At 43.8% G+C, this 25,546-nt stretch overlaps 1 protein-coding gene across 1 annotated transcript in view; it reads left to right on the forward strand.

Moving 5' to 3' along the window:
- The first annotated feature begins 11,647 nt into the window (after nucleotides 1-11,647).
- Nucleotides 11,648-25,546, forward strand: part of BCAM (basal cell adhesion molecule (Lutheran blood group)) — a 95,924-nt gene continuing 82,025 nt past the window's right edge. The window contains exon 1 of the mRNA XM_088450975.1: nucleotides 11,648-12,046. Coding sequence (XP_088307101.1) covers nucleotides 11,986-12,046 — 61 coding nt within the window. The 5' untranslated portion in view covers nucleotides 11,648-11,985. The remainder of the gene's footprint in view (nucleotides 12,047-25,546) is intronic.

Raw genomic sequence — 25,546 nt, forward strand, 5'->3', positions numbered from 1 at the left:
CGCGCACAAAATGTTTTCCCCGCTGAAACAGAGGTGGAAAGTCCGACAGGCAAAACTTGTCTGACTTTTCGCCTCTAATTTTATACAGCCCAGTGTGTGTGTGTGTTAAGTACTGGGGGGTGGGGTCCCAATCAGTGAGCACATAGACACATGTTTGTAGCTTTAGTTATTAGTGATCAGTTAAGCTGAATAGCCATAGGCTGCTATCGTCAGTCTCAGATTCAAAGTGTTAAATTACAAGTGTAACAGTCCCATAATAGCTGCATTTTTAGCTGGATGTATTTAGATGCTAAAATTTAACAGACAAAAATTAAAGTACAACTATTTTATTTTGTACATCTCTCAAATTAATAACGCATAAACAATCAATTTTTTTGTTATAGAGATAGATGAATAAAGGATTTAAATTTTACTAACATCAGCTCATCTTAAACACACACAATCTGCTGCTTGTATCCTAACCCACTACTCGATGCTCCTTCCTCACTATCAACCCCATCTGTGTCGCCCCTATCTGTCAGCCCCTCCCCTTTAGAATGTAAGCTCTCATGAGCAGAGCCCTCACGTGCTTCTGTTCTCCGTACTTTTATTATCATTTACTGCTAACTCCAGGGTTGCCTACCCTCCCAATTCGGCCGGGAGCCTCCCGATAATTGGGTGCAGCTCCAGGCCCCCTGGAAAGGCAGGCAAGCCTCCCGATTCGGCCAGGAGCCTCCCAATAATCGGGTGCAGCTCCCGGTACCCCGGAAGGGCAGGCAAGCCTCCGATACCCCCCCTGCGACCACTAGCATCTGTTAGGCAAGCACATAGCGCCGGGAACGCTGGCGCTGCCGGGAGAAGATGCAGAACGCTGCATCTTCTCCCGTAAAATCCCTGGCAACGAGCGTGAAACCCTTGGCAACGAGCGTGAAACCCCTGGCAACGAGCACAGAACCCCTGGCAACAAGCATAGAACCCCTGGCAACGAGTGTGAACCCCTGGCAATGAGCATAGATCCCCTGGCAACGAGCAGAGAACCCTGGCAACGAGCTTGAAACCCCTGGCAACGAGCGTGAAACCCCTGGCAACAAGTATGGAACCCCTGACAACAAGCATGAAACCCCTGGCAACGAGCATAAAACCCCAGGCAATGAGCAGAGATACCCTGGTAACGAGTATAGAATGCCTGGCAACGAGTGTGAAACCCCTGGCAACGAGCTTGATACGCCTTGCAATGAGCATGAATCCTCTGGCATCGAGCATGAATCGACTGGCAACGAGCATGAGACCCCTGACAATGAGCATGAGACCCCTGACAACGGGCAGGTAATTTAAAAGTATATAGAAGCCTTACTGTGGGGCAAATATGTAAGTGGCACTTTGGTAATGGTTGGGTCTAGACTACACAGCTCCAAGGTACCAGTGACGTCACACCCACATGACCTGTCATCAAAGGGGGAGGGGCAAGAATGATAACAGGGGTCCAAAACTGTCCCCTCGCGACCCCCGTTATCATTCCCCCTCTATGCCCACGTGGATGGTAACACAGGAACGATCTGGCCCTCCTGCAGCGGTCACATGACTGCAACGTCACAGAGGTCCTTTCTCCACATAGAATCTAGCAGCAACCCTTTGTGGGGGTAATAGGCATTACAGTGTGTGGCATAATGTGTACGGAGCATTACGGTGTGTGGCATAATGTGTATGGGGCATTACTATAACAAGGAAAAATGACAAATTCTGTAAACTGTCTATGGGGGTGGGGGCACATTTTTAACTCTTGCACTGGGAGCCAAATTGCGTATCAATGGCCTTGTATTCATTTTACCAAAATGCCATAGGGGGGTGTATCAGAAACTTTTTGGCAGGGGGGAGCAAAATTTATAGTTACGCCACTGAAGCCAGGCTTATTATGAGTCTGAACATGGTAAAAATTGCTATCTGCATCCTTGAGGAGAGATCCATCTGATTTACAATCAGGCCCATAAAGATGGCAACTATACTGGGATGCAAAAGCGCAGCTCTGCAGCACAAATTTTTATTTATACTTGCTCATGCATGAGCTTACACAACTAGATGGTGTCAACAGTGGTGACCAAACTTTTTTGTCTACCTCCTTGGTTGCTGGACCACACTATGGAACGCACACAGAGGCTACTTCCGGTTCATTCCTTTGTCAGTCCCTGAAGGGTAAAACCGATTGGATGAATCTTATACACCGTGGAGACCCTGAATGCCGGAAACAGCTGCACAAGGAACTAGAAGTAGTTGCTGTGCATTTCATAGTGCGATCCAGCAACCAGGAAGTACACAGTCATCCTGGTATCAGAGCAACAGAAGCTCTTGGCCGTATTTACACTGTGCATCCAACAAATTTTGAATGCTTCTATCTCCGAAGTTTGCTTTACACCGTTACAGGTCCTACTTCCTTCGAAGACCGTAGGACTGTGGATAGGGAAGTTTGTCACACTTTTCATATGGCCTGCCTAAGGAGAGGTTTGTTGGCGGATGATGTGTAAACAAACATTCTTAAAAGCCCGGGCAATGCCGGGTACTCCAGCTAGTCATTTAGCACCTTCTAGAAGATAATAGCTAGAATCTGATTGGTTGCTAGGGGCAACATCTCCACTTCTAAAAACCCGCACTTTAGTAAATATACCCTCTAGAGTTCAGAATATGATAGTGAAGCCTACCTATAAATTAATTCCTGGTGCTTTCATTGGATCAGAGGCTTAGAGGGAAACTATCGACAAAAAAATGGAAGAGGCAAGAAATGCACAATAAAGCTAAATTGGGAAAGAGAGAGCGTAAAGACTGTATAAGTCAGGTCTTGTACTCCTGAATGTCTGTGAGGTAAAAGGGAAAACAATCCAGTGCTCTGAGGGTGTAGGAAATGGCCAGAGGCAATGGGCGAGCTAAGAACACAGAAAGGCAGCATAGAGACCTTGTGAGTCTCAGCCTTGTACCCCTGACTTAACTGAAATTTAAGACCGACACTCTATTCTCCCATTGTTTTCACTGTCTTGAAAACAAGAGACATGACAGAATGCAGCCATTTGCGGTCTCCGCTATTCCGTATGTGTGATATATTGTTCATGGTGCGAGTAATAGAGGAGACTGTCGGAGAAGCATACTCCAGCCAGTGACCCATAATAAATGTGTGACAGTGGTGAATTAATGTTACAGTCAAGAGGAAAAGTACGACTTTGATCTCTTATTGCTGCAAGCCTGACGGATGTGTGACTTATTCTGATTTTAAACTCTTTATGGGATAAAATAATGCGAAGGAACTGGAGAGTATTTGAGAATATCCTGAGCTGTTAGTAAATCAAATAAAAACAGAAAGGGTAAAAGACACATAAGACACATCCAAATCACTTTTGCCAATGGCTGAGTGTCTCATCTTGGCCAGCGTTTAAGGCGTCTCACATTGGCACACTGTCACTAACGTGATTGAAAATGTTTCTTCTTTACATTATTGATTTATCAACTATACAGTGGAGATTGGCCCAGTCATGATCACACTCTTTTAAAATAAAATACAAACAGACTTTATATTAGGTTCTGAGGCCTTAGACCTGCTCTCTAGATGCGATTGCTCGCTCCGAGCGTATGGAAATTCGGCTAAGTGACGTCAAGGCAGATGCTCGCAGGGCAAGTCATAAGCACTCCCACTTTGTTTTGGCGAGCGATCACTTTTTGTTTGTACACGCCCACCAGCCTGTCTAAAGACGCCCACTTGAATACGTCATCTCCAGGAAGTGCATAAAACCATTGGTACATCGAGCACCATCGGTTGACTATACCCTGCCGCAAGCACTGCGAGCACTTCAGTGTTTATTTCTAGCAAGTGACGTGTCCTACGACGCTGGCTGTTATTTATGCACGCCTCTGAAACAGCATTTAAAAACTTAGGCATGCCTGCGTCCGCAACTCCACTCTCCCGTTACTACTGCCCTGCCCCTGTTACCACCCACAAACGGCCTCTCCTGTCACTCATTCCTCTGGGCTGTCTTTGCAGGGCAAGCGAGCGTATCCCGATCGCTTGTACTAGTTTGCGCACGCACACTGCGAACTATACGCATGCGCACATTTGCAAACATCGCCAGCAACGAGCAATCGCTTGCTAGCGAGCAGGTCTGAATCAGGTCCTTAGGACCAGAGATCCCACCTGGTGATACACACAGCAAGTGTTTTTCATTTAGTAAAGGTGCCCATCCACTAGCAGACATGACTTTGACTGCACGATTATGACATTGTCAGTTTGTCAGTCTGTGATGAGCCTGCACCAGACTTGCCTACCTTTAGGCTGTCCCTTCCGGGAGGGGACAGCCTGGATGACACTCTGTACACAGCTGGTGGGCGGAGCGGGGGGGCGTGGCATCTCAACACATCATCGTGGCCCCGCCCCCCACTGTGCAGAGGCCGTAATACAGGCACTGTACTGCGGGGGGCGGGGCTTCGATGACGCGATTTAACGCAAATCGCGTCATCTGATCCCCCGGGCTGCATACTAAGTGGCCGGCAACGGGGGGTGCGGGATGGCTGCGGCTGGTTCCGGGAGACTTGCCTTGCCTTCCGGGTGGTCGGGAGCGGCACCCGATTTTCGGGAGGCTCCCGACCAAAGCGGGAGGGTAGGCAAGTATGGCCTGCACTGAACGAGCAGTCGTTCAGGCTCATCAATCATCTGCAAACATGCTCAACCTGACGTTATCGTCAGGTTGACCAGCATGTTTGCACGATGATAGATGTCTAAACGACCGACGGGCATGTGCATCGCTGGTCGTTTTAGACATTTTTGCAAACGATTTATGAACGACTGAACGATCGTTATCATTCAATCGCTCAACTTAATCGTCTAGTGGATGGGCACCTTAAGACTAAAACATCCACCAAGTAATGCCAAGGAATGGCGAAGGGACGGTGGAGTCCCTGAATCTCTCTGGCACCTAGAGAGATGGGAGCACTTTTTAAAAAAAAATATGGGAGTCCCTTCTTTCAGCTATGTGGTCCCATAGAAGTTAGTGTGTGATCAGTGCTATATTGCATAATTAAACATGGAGTCCAGGGATGGGGAAGATCTCACCCATCCTAGCTTCCATTATTTCAGGGACATCTGAATTTCAGAGGAGAGTCTTCTCTTTCAAATGATGTGACCCCCCTCCCCCAAGTAGTTATTGTTTAGTGATCACCAATTTTATTTTATAAATTCTTTATTTTCCAAAGCAAAAAACAACAAAATATCATTGCAGAATATCGGTACCAAACATAATACTGTATAGGAAAAACATAATAATACAGATCCATATTTAGACATACAGAAAAACAGATATCAAAACAAAAATAATTTTGTTAAATCTACGGAACAACAAATTCTCCTATAAAATAGTCAGAAATATATTCAGAAAAATATATATATATTTTTTTAAGAAAATAGAAAATAGAGAATAGAAAAAAAGGGGGGGGGGGTGAAAAGAAATAATAAAGAGAGAAGGACAAGAGGGGACAGGGGGGGAGAGGGGTAATGCAGGTAGACACTGAATGTACCAATATCCAAACCAAAAGAAAAAACACATTATTACATTAAGAATGGGGAATGAGGGCAGCATATGAGGCAGAGGATTTAAACTCAATCCAGCTGGACCAAAGAGTAGTAAACGCAGAGTGTTTCTCAGGGGCTGAGTAGAGAACATCATCCATATTCATATAAAAGTCTAGGCGCTGACACCATTCCCACACAGTAGGAGGAATCTGAGAGCACCAACGGACTGGGAGTACCACCCTTGAAGCATTATTGATATGTCAAAGAAGAGACTTTTTATGTAGAAAAATCGGGTCAGATGTATGTGAGAGCAACCAGAAATCCGGACCAGATGGTACAGTGTAGTCTAGTATCTCCGAAGCCAAGGCTATTATCTTGCTGCAAAAATGGACAATTAGTGGACAAACCCACCAGATGTGCATCATCGTATCTGTTTCCTCAAGGCACCTCCAGCAGAGAGGGGACACCGTGGGATAGCATTTATGGAGAATGACCGGACAGCGGTACCATCTTGTCAAAACTTTATATTGCGTTTCTATAATCTCCAAGCTATTGGAACACGCATTAGAAACTTGAAACACTTTGTCCCAATTAATATGTATGTCCTTTTTAATAAAATATCTGTCGCTGGCCATCACAAAGAGTGGGTCACCTATAAACAAGTTATGCAGTAAAATTTCATATATACCTGAGATTATATGTGTGGGAGACTGCCGGTGCGTGCACATAGAATCAGGGTGTCATATCCCTAGCAATTACTGAACCTCCAAGAGAAAAGGAAAAATGTCGGATCTGAGTGTAGGCCCAAAAACATTGGTTTGTAAGAGAGGTATTGGCACATAAATCTGAGAAAGGTATAAATTGGCCACTGGCCACAAGGTGACCCCTGCAGCGGACCACGTGGAAAAAAAACGCCCTGAGGTCCCAGGAGGGAAATGGGGATTATAAAGGATAGGCGTAAGAGGAGATATCACTGAAGACATCCCAGGTTTAACACGCAATTTTTTCCACATCTCCAGTGCAGGACCCACTAAAGGGTGTGTGGAACGAGGAATCTTAGAGCACCACGGCAAAGTGCTCAAATGAAGGTTGGACGATACCGCCTCCAGTTCCACCCACTGCTTATCCACTGTGCCCCGAGTCCAATCCAGAACTCTGCAGAGTACAATGGCCTGATAATAAGTGGATATCATTGGCAATTGTTGACCTCCCCGACACCTTTGCCTAAAGAACACTTCGTGTTTGAATCTGGGCTCCTACAACCCCAGACAAACTTTCGGATGAGAGTACATTCATCTTAATAATATTTAGACGTCCCAGCCACGAAAACCTCTGCAGACTCCACTGATCCAGTTCTTTGCGTATGGAACTAAGCAAAGGTGTATAGTTAAGGGCAAATAGGTCACATAAATGTCTAGGGATAAATATACCTATGTATTTAAGAGAAGCCTGCCACTTAAAGGGGAAGGAGGCACCTAGTGCAGAGACTGTCTCAACCGAAGCGGTGACATTCAAGGCTACAGATTTACTATAATTAATCTTAAAATTAGAGAGGTCCCCAAAATGCTGGAATTCCTTCATTAAACTAGGAAGAGAGGTAACCGGATTAGTTACTATCGCAAGTAGGTCATCCGCAAAGAGGGCAAGGCGATAATCTCGTGAACCCACTTTAAGGCCTGTAATACTAGGGTTCACTCTAATAGCCCTCGCCAGGGCTTCCATGCACAGTCCAAAAACAAGAGAGAGAGGACAGCCCTGGCGAGTACCATTCGATATATAAATTGGGGCCGACAAAATCCTGTTCACTCATATCTGGGCCGAAGGGGCTCTATGAAGGGCCAGAATTTTTGAAAGAAAGGCTGTGCCCAGCCCCAATCTCTGCAACACCCCTGTCATGAAGCTCCAATCCTGTGATCACCAATTTTAAACTGTGCTACATAAAACATATGCTTTCCCTTTATGGGGGGAGGGCACTAATTGCTGTATCATCCTGGCAGCTGCACGCATGGGGCACCCACACTTGAAATCAGGGAGTCTCCCTCCTTTAAATGGTGTGGGTCATTAGAATGTAGTATATAGTAATCACCAGACAATATCACCCTGCACAATGCCCGTAGAAAGATGCCAGAGGGACTTCTGGGTGTTAAACCCGGAACTCCTGCTGTACGGGGGCATCGCAAAGGACAGCTCTATCGGGAGAGCTGTCCTTTGAGATGTAAATCGCATTTCTAGGTACATACCGCGGTATTCAACCGAGATATGTATCTGTAGAGAGGCGAGATGTATCGTATCACGGATGCGATGCAATGCTTAGTACATCCCGCCCCAGATCTTGCTCCATCAGACTATTTCCTGTTCCCAAAACTTAAAAAAACTTTGAAAGGGAAGCATTTTTCGAAAGATTCGGAGGTGATATCAGCAGCAGAGCAGTATTTGAGAGATCAAACTTCAGATTTTTTTTAGGAAGTGTTAAAGAAACTCCAGAAACGCTGTGCCAAACGTGTTGAACTTCGGGGAGAATATGTGTAATAGTCTGTAAGTTCCATGGCTCTAGCCCAGTTCACATTTTCCAGGTCTCCTGGCAGGTGCACAGGTGTATTCATTACTCACTGACACATTTTAAAAGATCCACAGGTGGAGCTAATTATTTCACTTGCGATTCTGTGAGGAGACCTGGAAAACATGCACTGAGTTTAAGAACCTGTGCTTTAGGCCATTTTCTTCTTTGTGAGGCCGAAGACTTTTCAGCATCCCCTCATACCTTGTTTTTCTCTTCTAAAAGGCAAATAAAATGTAACCAAAATGGACAATAAAATTAGCCGCGAAGGGTGCGAGTTGCCATTGCAACGGCGTTAAAATGCCAGCAACTGACCAGCACATCGCACCCTATGAGCCCGAATTCGCAGAATTTTGCTCGCAGACCGCGAATCCAGGCTGCCGCGATGACTCGCGCCGGCGAGATCATCGCGGCTAATAGGATTGACCCCAAAGTGTTTTTTTTTTTCCTTGGAGTTGCAAGATGGCAAACTAAAAGCACATGCAAAATAATACTTGCTCTGGCATTCATTTGGCATGGATTCCTTATGTATGTTTTTATAATAATTTCTGCTCTTGAAAATGATAGTGCACTTTTTCTTTTAATACATCTTAAATTAAACAGATGTTTAACTGATATTGATGTTGGAATGTGATGAGATCAAATATGAGAGAAGGGGCTCAGCACAGAAGTGAGAAAACCCTCCACAGTGAAGGGGTTAAATTAGGGATCATTTACAGTTCCAAAATTAATGAATTGATTTTAAACTAATTTTACAATGACATTCAAAACTGATTGATTTCACTTCACAGATATGAACGAACAGCTCATGGTTTCCTATTAGCTAATCTTTTTGTATTTTATCATTTTAATTTGCATTTGTATTCAAACTATTTATGATTCATAAATATTTTGCTTGATAGATTATTAATATTAATAAGATATATTCCAAACTATTTATTTAGTCCCCCTAGTTATTTGTATGTTATATTGTTTTCTACCTATGAATGGGTTTTATATAAGGAACATGTGTTCCTCCACTTTATAGTCAGTGATCCAAATCATATAAACATTTATTTTATTCTGTATAAGGAGCCGGCTGAATAAATAGCTAACTACAACCCTTTATTTAATATTCTGTGACCAACAGATAGAAATAGATAGGTGCCTCAAACAGTGGGGGAGCACCTGTGAGATATGGAGGGTGTCTATCATATATTGGGGTCTGTCTCGTAATATGGGGTGGTGTCTCTGTACTGGTAGGCGTATCTAGGTTAATGAGTGTTTTGGTAAGGAGATGTCTAAACAATCAATGATAATAGTCTCAGAGATAAGCTATGGAATTTGTTCTTTAAATGAGTGGCAGCAGCTTATATCTCATGATGATTATGCATCTTGAATAATTATTTATTCTAAGTCTATAATATTCTCTTTTAGTTTAAACTATGTCCCATTGTCCACTGTCATCACAAATCATGCTATTGCTTGCATTTTTAGCCCTAGTAAAAGCATTTAAACCATTATAAGGATCAAAATGATTGGTTCTAATGGCCACTGTGCTTGCAGAAGGGAGCAGTAACTTCTTTTAGGTCCTGTCTGTTATATTTACTCAAAGTAAATGCAACTTGGTCAATGACATCATCTTTATTAACGCCCTGCCCCAAGTGCAAGCGGCGCTGGTTACCGACACATGCCAAAAGAGACTATGGTAACCAGCTCAGGAGGGGAGAGAGTTGGGGTAACCACTATCGCCTCATTGGATGCCGTCACTGGTTTGTTGGATGATCTATATAGATCATCCAATACACCACCAACTTGCCAGCAACTACAGCAGCCCGCGATCAGCGATCGCAGGTCTCTATAGTAACTTGTTCGATATCAAGCAGGTTGGCCAGCATGCAGGGACGATGGGCGATATCCCTATCGCCCATACATGCCCGCGCGTCGCTGGTCGAAGGTAAGTTGGTAGGGACCATTTAAATGGACGATTTGATAGATAACGGTAACGATTTCGTTATCGTTCAAATCGTCCTTTTAAATCGCAACGTGTGTATGCACCATAAGGGTTAGGGAGGGTTATTTTTGTTTGTGTAAGGATGTCATAGACACGCTAATGCAGTGAAGGGGTCACGTGATTGACATTCTAACCTTCAATAGAGCTGCAAGCTATTTTTAGTTTTTATTATTTATTAATAAATTAAAATAACACATCTAATCTAAGAAAGAGACACCTATCTGTATATCAGCAGGCATCATACTTGCCTCCTCCCCTGCAATGTCTTTAGAACCCCAAATTTCAGGGAGTTCTCCCATGCTCCTGAGAGTGTAGACCAGCCGTTCGGACCCTCCCACTTCCTCAGAGAAGGGGGCGGTCTGTGGGTTCGATGATGCAATTTGCAGTGAATTGTGTCATCTCGGAACTGCTCCCTGATGTCCAAGGCCACGAATTGTGAACAATTATGCAATTTACAATAACATGATGCACCAACCCTTTTACCAGGGTCTGTTTTTTTTCCAATTCACCAAGTATTAAGTCGCCACGTATGGCAGGCATTTTCAAACAAAGTGTTACAAGCTGTAACAAACAAATGTGACAATAAAACAGAAAGGAACTGGGGGAGACAGGTGGAGGGTGGAAGGGCTGCCTTGGGCCACCTCTTGCCATTACTGGTGTAAAGGTACCTACACACAGTAACACTTAGCAATATTTTACACGGTTTGCCCGATTCCGACGCATTGTGATGACAAATCGTGTACAATATGCCCAAATTGTGAGTGTCCACTCACGATCACGATGCCGACGCGCGTCCCCGCAGGTCATACATCGCATTTTCAGATCTGCTGGGTAATATGGCAAGATCTGACAATCTCAGTCACGATGCACTGGAATAGTTAGGAGGCACGAATGATAGTTTGTTACATTGGACAGTTTTTAACACCAAATCGTGCCCACGACTGCCGGGGAGCTGCTGGGGAGAGTTCAAGGGGAAATCGGACACAATATCGCATCGTGAGCACATCGCCAAGTGTGTAGGCACCTTAAGGCTATGCTATCTTGTTGAATAAAGCAACTTCTGATTGAGTCACACCCAAGTGTATCTGTGTGACAATTCCAAGAGAGTCTAAGAAAACATGACTCTATCAGTGCGGTAACTGTGCAGGCTTATATCTTCCAATGAGTAATACAGTATATCACTATATATTTATAGTGGCATTCACAATATTGTGCCAGCTAATCTGATGCACTCTCTCTCAGTGTGTGAGGTTAGTCAGCAGCCTGTCTCTCAGTAACTGTACCCTACACAGGAGGGAGTCTCTGTGGAAGAGGGGGGACTCTCTCCTTATTAGGGATCTGCCTAATTAATTATTATCAGTGCACACAGTCTATTATATAGTGTGTCTGGCACTGGGAGCGGTCTATTATTCAGTAGGGGGTGTCTCACGGCGGTGGGAGGTGTAAGATGAATTTAGGTTGGGAGGTCTCTGCCATAGTGGGAGGCTGGGAGCAGCAGAGTATTATTCAGAAGGGGGTGTCTCACGGTCAGTGGGGCAGTTTCTATTACTCAGTGGGAGCGGTCTCGCATGAGAGAGATGTATATTATTCAGGAGGGGGTGTCTCTTTCCCAGTAGGAGGTGTCTCTTCCACTGTCCCCTTTATTCTCTCTCTCCCTCCCAGGGGTCGGTGCAGCGGGCGAGTGGCGAGAGAGACTTCCCCTCCTGCAGCAGCAGAGACAGCCGGGGCTGGTGTGCTAGAGAGATCGGGATCGGGTGGATATATAGGAGACACTTTCCCGGGACACCTGCTGAGCACTCCCGGCATATAGCCCTTAGGCGTCCTCCTACCCGAGACAGCAGCAGCAGCCAGTGCAACTCCCACCCGAGACATCATCCCGCAGCAGCAGCACCTCACACCTCACTCCTGCTCTCTATGGGACCCTCCTCGGCTGCCCACATGGATGTGCTGCTGCTCCTAGCCCTGCTGCTGCCAGGTAAGAGCCTGTGCCCTCATATACAGCTATGTGCAGGAAAGTAACATGCCTGTCACACAGAGATGTATGTATCACATATATATCATACTCACATATTTATCTGTCACAGGGACATGTATCACATATTTAAGAGACATGTATCACATATATATATATATATATATATATATATATATATATATATCATACATATCTATCTGTCACAGGGACATGTATCACATAGGTAAGATACTCACATAACTGTCACTTAGACATGTATCACATATGTAACATACTCACATATCTCTCTGTCATGGGGACATGTATCACATAAGTAAGATACTCACATAATTGTCACTTAGACATGTATCACATATGTAACATACTCACATATCTCTCTGTCATGGGGACGTGTATGTAACATACTAACATATCTGTCGCAGGGACATGTATCACATATGTAATTATAATGTGTCAGATATGGTCCACCAAAAATACTCTATATTCTGTTCTCTTGTTAATGGATACTGGCACAATACAATGATGATGATCTGATGATCAGCAATGTATAGGACACAGGTTTATTTATTTCAATTGATTTGGATTTATTGGTCAGGGGTAACGTATAGATCCACTGTATTTACAGATGTGTGACATATATTGTCTTGTGATGGCAGCACAAGCCCTATTTACAGAGGGGCTGAGGTATTGACAAGCACAGTGTAGACAAGGACAGTACTTGGTGCATAATATTACAGACAGGGATGGGATTTTTTTTCTTATTGGGTATGGTTTGATCATTGAGTGTTGTAGTATATGTTTTTGAATTCATAAATTACATATTACATGGAATGTGGTCTTAAGGTGTGTAATGGACAATATTGTTAGTTTTTGGAGAGATGCCATTAGATTTGTCCATAGAATGCACCTATTGTATGTTTTGTTTCAGATTTTGGGGTCTATATGTGTATTTGGGATGTTGTGCTGTATCCTGCAAACACCTTTACTATATAATGCACTGTCATGGTGCATAGATCCTGTCGGTGAGATTCAGGGTTGGTATATATTCTAACGTCATATCTTTTATTAAATCCAGCCTTAATATTGCAGCCCCATGAGACATGGTTTGACAATCACATTATTTTTCCATTCATTATTGATTATATTGTCTGACTTCCTCTTCCAAATTAGCATTTACCATTTACCAGGTGACTGTTTAGCTAACACTACACCTCTGTGTGTGTTACAGTGTCACCCTTCTCCATCCATGTCAAGCTATGCTCCAGGACATGATCTGATATATGCTCGCCTCTTGTTTTGTGAGCAACACCTTAAAATTATTTGAAAGTTTGTGATCTGTCCGTTGTTCTTTCATCCAAGCAGTAAATCTTGAGATCCTTTCATCTCTGGTGACATATATTGTTCACATATTTAAATAGCCATTTATCATTCGTTACTGCACTTTTACGTCCTTGCAAAACTCTTGAAAACTGAGTTCTGCTTTGTTGAGTGGCGCCATTCTGTGCAAATAAAGTATTTCACTTTACTAGCCTTAGCTCCAAAGATAGCTGACTACGCTAAGGGCTTATCCAGTATTAACCTTGTACCTTCTGAAAGTAAGGTAATACACTATGGAGCCAATATCCTATCTATGAACAGTGTGGCGCAGTCAGTGACTGGCAGTGCCCAGAACATACAGACTTATTTCATCCTCATATTGTGCTCACTGCAACAAGTTTGAAACATGCGTCTTGGGAGCAAGCCTATGGCATGTCTTGTACAGTCATTACTTATTTATTAACTAAACATTGCCCTGTTTTCTGGGAAAAGTTTTTGTTTGTATACATTTTTTTGTCACTTTTCAATTTCCTTTGTCTGCTTTGATTTGTTGCTCAAGTGGTCATAATCTGTACCCTACCTTCCGTGACCTTCCACAATAGAAAGGGCACCACTACCTATTGTCATTGGCAGTTGGTCTCCGCATTTTTATTGCACATTGTAGTGCCTGCAATCCATTTATTTACACTCTTAGACAAAGCCTGATTTGTTGATGATTATGGTGTAGTGGTTGGATGGTGGGTGCTCATTGAACAGGTTGGGACAGGCTCTGTGTACTCTGTTATTTCACAGCAAATTCCCACATTCCAGACATGGCAAATCATCACCCTTCCCCACCTCAGGAGCCCACGGAGCCCCCTCCAACAACAAACACACGGCCCCGCCCATAGGTACACTAGCTGCCAGGTGTGAGCCACCCTCAGAGCCAAGTCTAGAGTCTCAGGTGCTTCCACTGATAAACGCACAGTCCCATGAGAGAGATTGTTCCTCCACGCAGAATATCAATTTGTTGCTGCTTTATTTCTTTGTTGTCGTAGGAGGTTGAAATACATAGGTGACATTTGAAAGGGTTAAAATAGCAGTCTTTATGGGGTGTTTTTATTGGAAATGGTGGCTAGCAGCACTCCACTGATTGCTCATAGAAATATGTCAGTGCAGGTGTGTATGAGATAACGTGAGGTTATATGAGGTTATAGGGCAGGCAACACTTTCTTACTGTGCTGGGGAAAATGATCAGAAATGCCATTTGAGTAACAGCCATCAAATACAACGGATAAAGTGATACATCACCGACAGGCCTAATTACAGCCATTGTCTGAGCTACTGAGATTACGAACTATATAATTATGATTAGAATTAAAATTATTAATAATACAAATCATAATATTAATGTATATGTATGCATGTATTAATATATATATATATATATATATATATATATGTGTATAAGATCAGAAAACCGATGCCGGCAAGTCGACAGGGTTAGAATACTGACACTTGTCGGTCAGTATTCTAACCTTCCCCCTCTCCCTACCCTAACCCTCCCTCCCCGGTGCCTGGCCCTAACCTCCCCTACTAGTGCCTAAACCTAACCTCCCCCTCCCCACACCCTAAGCCTAATCCTACCCCCTTAGTGCCTAACCCTCTCCCCTTAATGCCTAACCCTAACCCTCCCCCTAGTGTCTAACCCTAACCCTCCCCACAACCCCGCTACTTACTTTCGGTATTCCGGCGGTCGAGATTCCGGCGCTGGCATTTGTAATCCCCGCGGTCGGGTTATTGACCGAATCCAATGCGTGTGTATATGTATATATATATATATATATATATATATATATATATATAATAAAAAAATTCCATAAAGCATGTGGAGGCAGTTCATTTAATTTGATCAATTGTTAAGTTACATGGATTTCAGAGGCTGTATCAATATCTTGGGACTAGTAGTGGAACAACGGAGTGCTAAAATCAGTTTGTCTGTCTATCAGTCTTACAACATAATATAAAGAAGGTTCGAAACACAGTTCTTGATATTATATCCATTATATATTATATCTTTATTTTATTTCAAAACACACTCTAGTAATATTGTGTTGCCATCTTTCTTAAAGGCTCCTGTTCTATATTCTATTATAATATATTTTTTTCCAGCACCCCCTTCCCCCATCCAGTTCCCAGGGTGCCATTGCTCCCCCTTTCCCCTCATTGAGGCTGCTTCTCTGTTGTCTGTAATGACCTCTGGTCACTCTAAGGTCTGTGTGACCAAAGGCTTATGGCATTGTAGACATTTGGATATTGTATTTGCCTGTCAAAGAATAAGTCAGATTGTTTGTGCCTTTAATGGTCATAGCAGACAGTAGGGATATTGTACAGAGAGGCATAATGTGGATCCTGAATTAAAGAGACTTTTATGGAATATTTGCTACATTTCATAACAAGCTAGATTTGCTGATCTCTTTTGCTTCGTAAAGTCAGGATATACCCATGTGTGAAATATACTTCTTTTAAATCATATTGCTTTCTAAAAACATTCCTTTTTACATGGCAAGTTGGCCACTAGGTGGCACAATTATTTTCCAGTGTACATGGCATCTCCCATTCAGATCAATACAAAAATAATATTGTCTGTGCAGATAAAATCTGAATATAATCTTTTTACCCCTTTATTACTGAATGCATACTGACAACCCTAATGTGTATATTATTGCCATGCCATATTCTAATGCATAGATTGTATGAGCAGGGCCCTCCTTCCTTTCTCTTTTCCATATAATTATGCTAACTGCACATTGTAATTATCTCTGTACATTTATATACAGTCTGTACTTATGTAGCTTGTTCAACGTTGTCCCCCATGCAAGGCGCTGACGGAGCCATGGTGATGTCTTATAAATAAATTATAATATTAATAATGCTATATTCATACATTTAATGCGATCTCCATGAATTTTCCCCTGAATCTCTCTCTCGCTCTCGCTCTCGCTCTCGCTCTCTCTCTCTCTCTCTCTCTCTCTCTCTCTCTCTCATCTTGGACAACATTAGAAAACCAGTCCTCTAATGTAATCTATGCCTCATTTTTAATTTTCATTCAATCAGATATTTGTTTTCTTTTTTCAAAACAAGATGACATTTGGGGGCCATTTAGCAATGAGTTTTATCATACGCAATGAGTTTTAATGCAGGGTACTCACTGGCCGACATATCGGCTGGTCAATTGAACGCGTGCACGTCGATCCAGTGTGTACAGACGATATGTCTGTGAACGATGTCGTTCACAGACATATAGCGTTGGCTGTGCAGCACAGCCGATGGCAGCTACTGTATATCTGCTCATCGGGCTGTGTGTAAGGGCGGTCAGCCGACTGCCCATACACCTACTGCAGAGGCCACGGGAAGGGGGGCGTGACACCCGTAGCCAGAGGCAGTGATGGTTGTGTAGTGTGTATGAACAACCATCATCTGCAGATATATCTTTCCTGTGTGTACCCACCTTTAAACTCAATGCGTATGATAAATGATGCTCAAGCCAATCAGCTCCCAATTGTCATTTTTCAAACAGATGACCGTTACGAGCTGATTGGCTGGATCACCATTATCATGTGCAACAGTTTTAAAACTCGTTACTTATGATAAATTCGTTGATAAATGGGCCCCTTGGTGCCTATAACTTCCAGTTTGGGAGAGCTTGTATAGCTTCTATTACACTGAGTTTATGCTTCCTGGCGTGGGGTCCTGGTGATGATGTGCTAGATTGATTTAAAGTGTTCCCAACTGATGTAGTGCAACCAGACGTGGTCAATGAAAACTATATTCCAGCGTGGTTATTGCATGCAGTCATACGAAGGACTGGTTAACCGGGACAATCAGCAGTGACTAATGAGCTCTACACAGGTTGAGAATCATAGGCATCAATAAGCATTATGAGCGGAATAAATTCTTTATCTGCTGGTTACTCTCCGTGACCATATATTATACTCACCTCCCTGAAGTCCCGTGTTGGCGCTGCACAAATCATCGTGGAAGTGGCAGTTTTCCGAAGACCTGCGAATGCGCATACTCACAACTGCGCCAGTGAGAGAGGGGTGGGCCCATATGGAGGCTGCACATGGGCCCCCTCCTCTCTTAAGCCTTCCCGATCTATATATATATATATATATATATATATATATATATATATAGATCAGCGCAAAAACAGGGTAGCAGTGCAGCTGTGCCTAGGGGGCAGGGCCGCCGGCTTTGGGAAGTAAATCACTGCTCTGAGGTCTTAAGGGTGAAGAGCCCCTGCCTGGTGCACCCCTTGGATGCTCTGGGTGGCTGTGCACTAGCTGCCATCCACATGCAGGTGCCCCCAGGGCTCCTGCTCCGTGTGCGATGCCACCGCTCGCACACCCCTAGTTATGGCCATGTATAATATACATATTTCCCTGGTGCATTCAATGCAACATAATTCATGACTATAAGGATATGATGGGAATGCTACATTTTATATTTCAGTCCCATATTCCCTTTTACTCTGTGCAGCGGCTGTTTCGTGAACAATATTTTCTCCTGGTCTGGACAGCATTTTGGAAGTGTCACCATACAAAGTCTTCACCCATCACAACACCAAACCAATGCTATTCTTGTAATCCAAGTTTCTTTGATAAATACATATTGCTCTGTTAAGAAAATATAAATGAAATACTCCCCTTGACAAATAGTTTATCTCTGCTATTATATTCCGCTTTCCAGATTGTTAGTGGTCTTCTTTCTGCCTGTCTCACCACTTTCACCAGCACTCTATGTTCTCTTTCTTTCTGGTATCCCCTCACCCCCCTCTCAAGCTTTTGTGAAGTGTTTAGAATTCAACAATAGACCATGTGACTGCCTATGAGACACTCTTATTGTGAAAAGACTCCGAGGATCCTGTCCCCCCCCCTTTGTGCGCTCTCTTTCCAATTCTGTGCCTTCCCTATGTAACCCTATGTGTACCCTCTTCTAAAGATTCTCTGCCCCCTCCTTGGCATGGTTCTTTTTGCTTTACTATATATCAGTGCCCTCTCTGTGTAACCCTCTGTGTGCCCTCTTCTACAGGAACTGTATCCCCTCTTTTGGCACTCTTCTCTCTGCGTTACCATATATCTATGCCCTATTTATGTAAACCTCTGCGTGCTCCCTTCTACGGGATCTCTGCCGGGTAATCCGGCACCGTTCTGTCTGCTTTACTCCATGTCTGTGCCCTCTTTGTGTAACCCTCTGTGTTCTTTCTTCTATGAGATCTCTGCCCCGTACTCTGGCACTGTTCTCCATGCTTTTCCCTATATGTGTGCCCTCCTTGTGTAACCCTCTGCCTGCCCCCTTCTACAGGATCTCTGCCCCGTACTCCGGCTCTGTTCTCCATGCTTTACCCTATATGTGTGCCCTCCTTGTGTAACCCTCTGCCTGCCCCCTTCTACAGGATCTCTGCACCGTACTCCAGCACTGTTCTCCATGCCCTCTCTTTACCCTATATGTGTGCCCTACTTGTGTAACCCTCTGCCTGCCCCCTTCTACAAGATCTCTGCCCCGTACTCCGGCTCTGTTTTCCATGCTTTACCCTATATGTGTGCCCTCCTTGTGTAACCCTCTGCCTGCCCCCTTCTACAGGATCTCTGCCCCGTACTCCGGCTCTGTTCTCCATGCCCTCTCTTTACCCTATATGTGTGCCCTCCTTGTGTAACCTTCTGCCTGCCCCCTTCTACAGGATCTCTGCACCGTACTCCAGCACTGTTCTCCATGCTTTACCCTATATGTGTGCCCTCCTTGTGTAACCCTCTGCCTGCCCCCTTCTACAGGATCTCTGCACCGTACTACGGCACTGTTCTCTCTTCTTTACCCTATATTTGTGCCCTCTTTGTGTAACCCTCTTGTGCCCTCTTCTTCGGGAGGGATGCCCCCTCCTCTCTTCCCCCTTCCTTACCCAATATCTGTGCCACTCCTTGGTTTATTCACATGTGTATCCTTAGGATTTTTTGCCCACATAGAATTTCTTTCCTTGAACAGTGGACCTAGTGATACCATACTCTGTGCTCTTTTCCATTTATGATGTGACATTTCTGCCACTGCCTGAGCTAGCCCCCTTCTCCCCTCCCCCACCTCCATCTCATTGCCCTGCACCGTGTATGCCTGCCTTCACTTGCACCAGCCTTATTATTTTCACTCCCTCTGCTCCAGTGCACTTCCCTGTAAATGTTCTGTGTCTCAATGTGCCCCCATTAAATTGGCAGCCCCTCCCTCTCCACCCCTCTGTTGGTTTTTGCAGCCTGATCTCTCTGCACCTGTTAATCTTTAATCCTCATCATTTTTCTTCCCTTCCTCCATTTAGGGGAGAGGCTTTAAATACTTCCATGAACCTCTCTATCTGGAGTTTCTGCCTTCTCTTCGTCCACTTTTACCATCCATCGCTGTCTTTCTTCCAGGGTTCCCCAGGACTTTCTTTTTTGTCCAAATGCCCACGAACTCTCCCTTCCCCCCCAGTTTTCAAAGATTCCCACAGTCCTTTCAACAATAACAAAGACCCACGATTGACGGTTCTAGTTGGAAGTCACCACTCTGCAGAGAGAATCCCTCACACCTTCTCACTCTGACAGAGTCCGATGGAAAGTTCTGTTCCACAAATACAGGTGTAAAAAAGATGCATTTTGCCCGGCTCTGCAAGGATAGCATATGTTAATAGAAAGCAGTAGTATCTGCGCCATATTAATGCCAGGAGAAAACAGTAGTATCTGCGCCAGGAGAAAATAGTATTATCTGCGCCATATTAATGCCAGGAGAAAACCGTATTATCTGCGCCATATTAATGCCAGGAGAAAATAGTATTATCTGCGCCATATTAATGCCAGGAGAAAATAGTATTATCTGCGCCATATTGATGCCAGGAGAAAACAGTATTATCTGCGCCATAGTGATGCCAGGAGAAAACAGTATTATCTGCGCCATATTGATGCCAGGAGAAAACAGCATTATCTGCGCCATATTAATGCCAGGAGAAAACAGTATTATCTGCGCCATATTGATGCCAGGAGAAAACAGTATTATCTGCGCCATATTAATACCAGGAGAAAATAGTATTATCTGCGCCATATTAATGCCAGGAGAAAATAGTATTATCTGCGCCATATTGATGCCAGGAGAAAACAGTATTATCTGCGCCATATTGATGCCAGGAGAAAATAGTATTATCTGTGCCATATTGATGCCAGGAGAAAATAGTATTATCTGCGCCATATTGATGCCAGGAGAAAACAGTATTATCTGCGCCATATTGATGCCAGGAGAAAACAGTAGTATCTGCGCCAGGAGAAAATAGTATTATCTGCGCCATATTAATGCCAGGAGAAAACAGTATTATCTGCGCCATATTGATGCCAGGAGAAAATAGTATTATCTGCGCCATATTAATGCCAGGGTAAAATAGTATTATCTGCGCCATATTGATGCCAGGAGAAAACAGTATTATCTGCGCCATATTGATGCCAGGAGAAAACAGTATTATCTGCGCCATATTGATGCCAGGAGAAAACAATATTATCTGCGCCATATTGATGCCAGGAGAAAACAGTATTATCTGCGCCATATTGATGCCAGGAGAAAATAGTATTATCTGCGCCATATTGATGCCAGGAGAAAATAGTATTGTCTGCGCCATATTGATGCCAGGAGAAAATAGTATTATGTGCGCCATATTAATGCCAGGAGAAAATAGTATTATCTGCGCCATATTAATGCCAGGAGAAAATAGTATTATCTGCGCCATATTGATGCCAGGAGAAAACAGTATTATCTGCGCCATATTGATGCCAGGAGAAAACAGTATTATCTGCGCCATATTAATGCCAGGAGAAAATAGTATTATCTGCGCCATATTAATGCCAGGAGAAAACAGTATTATCTGTGCCATATTGATGCCAGGAGAAAACAGTATTATCTGCGCCATAGTGATGCCAGGAGAAAACAGTATTATCTGCGCCATATTGATGCCAGGAGAAAATAGTATTATCTGCGCCATATTAATGCCAGGAGAAAACAGTATTATCTGTGCCATATTGATGCCAGGAGAAAACAGTATTATCTGCGCCATAGTGATGCCAGGAGAAAACAGTATTATCTGCGCCATATTGATGCCAGGAGAAAATAGTATTATCTGCGCCATATTAATGCCAGGAGAAAACAGTATTATCTGCGCCATATTGATGCCAGGAGAAAATAGTATTATCTGCGCCATATTGATGCCAGGAGAAAACCGTATTATCTGCGCCATATTGATGCCAGGAGAAAATAGTATTATCTGCGCCATATTGATGCCAGGAGAAAATAGTATTATCTGCGCCATATTGATGCCAGGAGAAAATAGTATTATCTGCACCATATTAATGCCAGGAGAAAATAGTATTATCTGCGCCATATTGATGCCAGGAGAAAATAGTATTATCTGCGCCATATTGATGCCAGGAGAAAATAGTATTATCTGCGCCATATTAATGACAGGAGAAAATAGTATTATCTGCGCTATATTGATGCCAGGAGAAAACAGTATTATCTGCTCCATATTGATGCCAGTAGAAAACAGTATTATCTGCTCCATATTGATGCCAGTAGAAAACAGTAGTATCTGTGCCAGGTTGACGCCAGGAGAAAATAGTATTATCTGCGCCATATTAATGACAGGAGAAAATAGTATTATCTGCGCTATATTGATGCCAGGAGAAAACAGTATTATCTGCGCCATATTGATGCCAGGAGAAAATAGTATTATCTGCGCCATATTGATGCCAGGAGAAAATAGTATTATCTGCGCCATATTGATGCCAGGAGAAAATAGTATTATCTGCGCCATATTGATGCCAGGAGAAAATAGTATTATCTGCACCATATTAATGCCAGGAGAAAATAGTATTATCTGCGCCATATTGATGCCAGGAGAAAATAGTATTATCTGCGCCATATTAATGACAGGAGAAAATAGTATTATCTGCGCTATATTGATGCCAGGAGAAAACAGTATTATCTGCTCCATATTGATGCCAGTAGAAAACAGTATTATCTGCTCCATATTGATGCCAGTAGAAAACAGTAGTATCTGTGCCAGGTTGACGCCAGGAGAAAATAGTATTATCTGCGCCATATTAATGACAGGAGAAAACAGTATTATCTGCGCCATATTGATGCCAGGAGAAAATAGTATTATCTGCGCCATATTGATGCCAGGAGAAAACCGTATTATCTGCGCCATATTGATGCCAGGAGAAAATAGTATTATCTGCGCCATATTGATGCCAGGAGAAAATAGTATTATCTGCGCCATATTGATGCCAGGAGAAAATAGTATTATCTGCGCCATATTGATGCCAGGAGAAAATAGTATTATCTGCGCTATATTGATGCCAGGAGAAAACAGTATTATCTGCTCCATATTGATGCCAGTAGAAAACAGTATTATCTGCTCCATATTGATGCCAGTAGAAAACAGTAGTATCTGTGCCAGGTTGACGCCAGGAGAAAATAGTAGAGTCTGTGCTAGGATGACGCCAGGCAAAAACAGATGTACCTGCATCATATTGATGCCAGACGAAAAAAGTAGTATTGGAGCCATGTTGATGCCAGGAGAAAACAGTTGTATATGCGCACGGTTACCGCCGTAGTGCATGCTTCTGATTTACGGCAGGAGATGTGGCTTAACAGTAGTATTAGTAAATTCTAGGCTTACATTACACGATTCATCCACAATATAGGGGTCTATGGCCCTCATTCAGAGCCGTACGCTCTGAGCAGAGCGCACGCTCTGAATGAGGGCCGCTCTCCATGAAAATGGAGCGTCCTCCTGGACGCTCGTATAGCTGTGGGTCACCACCCACAGGCTATACGAGCGTGCAGTTTGATGGCCGCGATGGTTGTGACCATCGCGACCATCGAAACTGCGACCCGGAGCCTGCGGTTGAGGTTTTCAACCGCAAGCTCCGGAGTGATTTTGGCTCTATCAGAGCCAAAATCACTCCCACTGACATCACTAGTGATGTCAGTGGGCCGGCTTCTGACGGGAGGCGTTCCCGTGGGAACGCCCCCGTCAGGGAGGCACGCCCCCGGCACGCCCACCAAAGGGGGCGTGCTGTCAATCAACATCGACAGCACGCCCCCTTTGATCAGACACAACGAGCGAAGGACTTTCCTTCGCTCGTCGCGTCTGGCGCATGCGCACGACGGAGCTCCCTCCGTCGTGCGCATGCTCAGTGCATAACATCGACCCACTTGCGAGCGGACAGCCGCTCGCGAGTGGGTCTGAATCAGGCCCTATATACTAAGCCTTGTAGAGAGATACAATAAATGGGAAAAAAGTACCAACCAATCAGCTCCTAACTGTAAAGTGTCATTCATAAGGCAGTCTGTCTGTTTCAGGACACTGGGCGATATTACTAAGCGATTGCACGATTACCACATCGTAATCATGCAATTGTTTAGTAATCGTGCACTATAATGACGGAAACGACTAGCGATGCGCGCTCCCGCCGGTCGTTTCCAACATTGTCCATCGCCTGAACATGCAGCACAATCTGTAGACAACGCAGATTGTGCATGTTCAGTGATGAGGGAGGGAGCCTACAATGAACGACTGATCGTTCAGTGTAGGCACTGAATGGGACCAGGAACAACGGTACGATTACGATGTCTTTCCTGATCGCCCAGTGTGTACGCACCTTTACATTTGCTATGTAAAATACAGATGCAAACTCAAAATAAATGTACTAAGTAAATTCAACTAAATAGAAACATCTGCACTGAATGCAGATATAAAATAATGCTAATAGATTGTAGGAGTCACACAAATAATAGTTCTATTATCAGTGGATGGGATCAAGATCTGCTTAACCGAACAGAAGCATTTGCCGATCGTCACAATCATTAGTGTGAATTTTACACCAGGGCACGAGCATCCTCCTGACAGACATATGGATCTTTGCTGTGGTCTACATAAGCCGCATGTGCCTGAAGTTACTGTATTTGTCCTATACTGCACTACAAATAAAGCACAATTTGTGCCAAACAAATATACCTTTTTCCATCCCCACAGGACTTTTAGACAGTAGCAGGATAGTGTTCATTCTAGCACCCTGCACCTGTCACAACCCGTGTAGTTCCTTTTTCCTGCCTGGGGAGTGGCTCTCTGATCTGATGCTTCTTGCACAGCTGAGTGTGCTAGAGACACAAGAGCAGAGAGCGACACCCCAGGCAGGAAAGAGGAACTACACGGGTTGTGACAGGTGCAGGGTGCTAGAATGAACACTAGCAGGATAGGCCTTGTATTTTTTTGGCACCCAGGATGTAGATGCCAACCTGCACCTTTGCCCCCATAGGGCTTGAATCAGAGGTGGACGCTAATGCCGCCACGACTGCGACTTTTTACGCAGCGTGATTGCACCTTTTTATTAATGTCATAGCCAATGAAATTTGTACAAAGGCACATGGCCATGTCTGAACATGGCCCCCCCGAAGTCAGCAACTGCGCAGTCACTGACTGTGACACGCCCGCATCTGACAAGATCAAAAGGTGGTGCTAATTATTTTATTTGTGACACTGAGAGGATCTTAAAAAACTTGCAACTTTAGTATTATATTCTATTTCTATTGTGGTCATCATGGTGTGGGCTAGAGAGGGTGGTTTCCAGGCAACTGTAACCCCCCCTGCATTTGCCTATGCCTACAGGTGCCTCTACAGCAGCCTCTTCTCACCCCACTCTGATAGACCCGTAATTACAAAGTAGTTAATAAAACACGCAGACCTAGAAGAATTTAATATCCCCGTGTTTAACGGTAATCCCAAATTCCTCCTTCTTGATTAAGTTAAGCAGCTAATTCCCCTGTCCCTTAGAGACTTATGTACTTCTATACAGAACTGCCAGAACGTGAAAAAAACAATAATAGTACAATGATTATTATATACAATAAGAAAAGCCTGTGATATACTGTAGACATGTATATTATATTCAGGGTCACTTTCTGGTTAGTGGGAATGGCAGACCTCTGGAGCCTCGCTCTTTTCTACTCTGAAATGTTCCCTGTTGCTTTTTAGTACACCCCTAGTTATTCTCTGTATAAGCTTTTCTCTGATATCCACAAATTGTCCTGTCTGACACTCCGCTTTCCAGGGGATGCGTACACTTGCCCTGATAA

The sequence above is a fragment of the Taudactylus pleione genome, unplaced genomic scaffold (genome assembly GCF_031769625.1).
Source record: "Taudactylus pleione unplaced genomic scaffold, aTauple2 ptg000535l, whole genome shotgun sequence".
Classification (NCBI taxonomy): domain Eukaryota; kingdom Metazoa; phylum Chordata; class Amphibia; order Anura; family Myobatrachidae; genus Taudactylus; species Taudactylus pleione.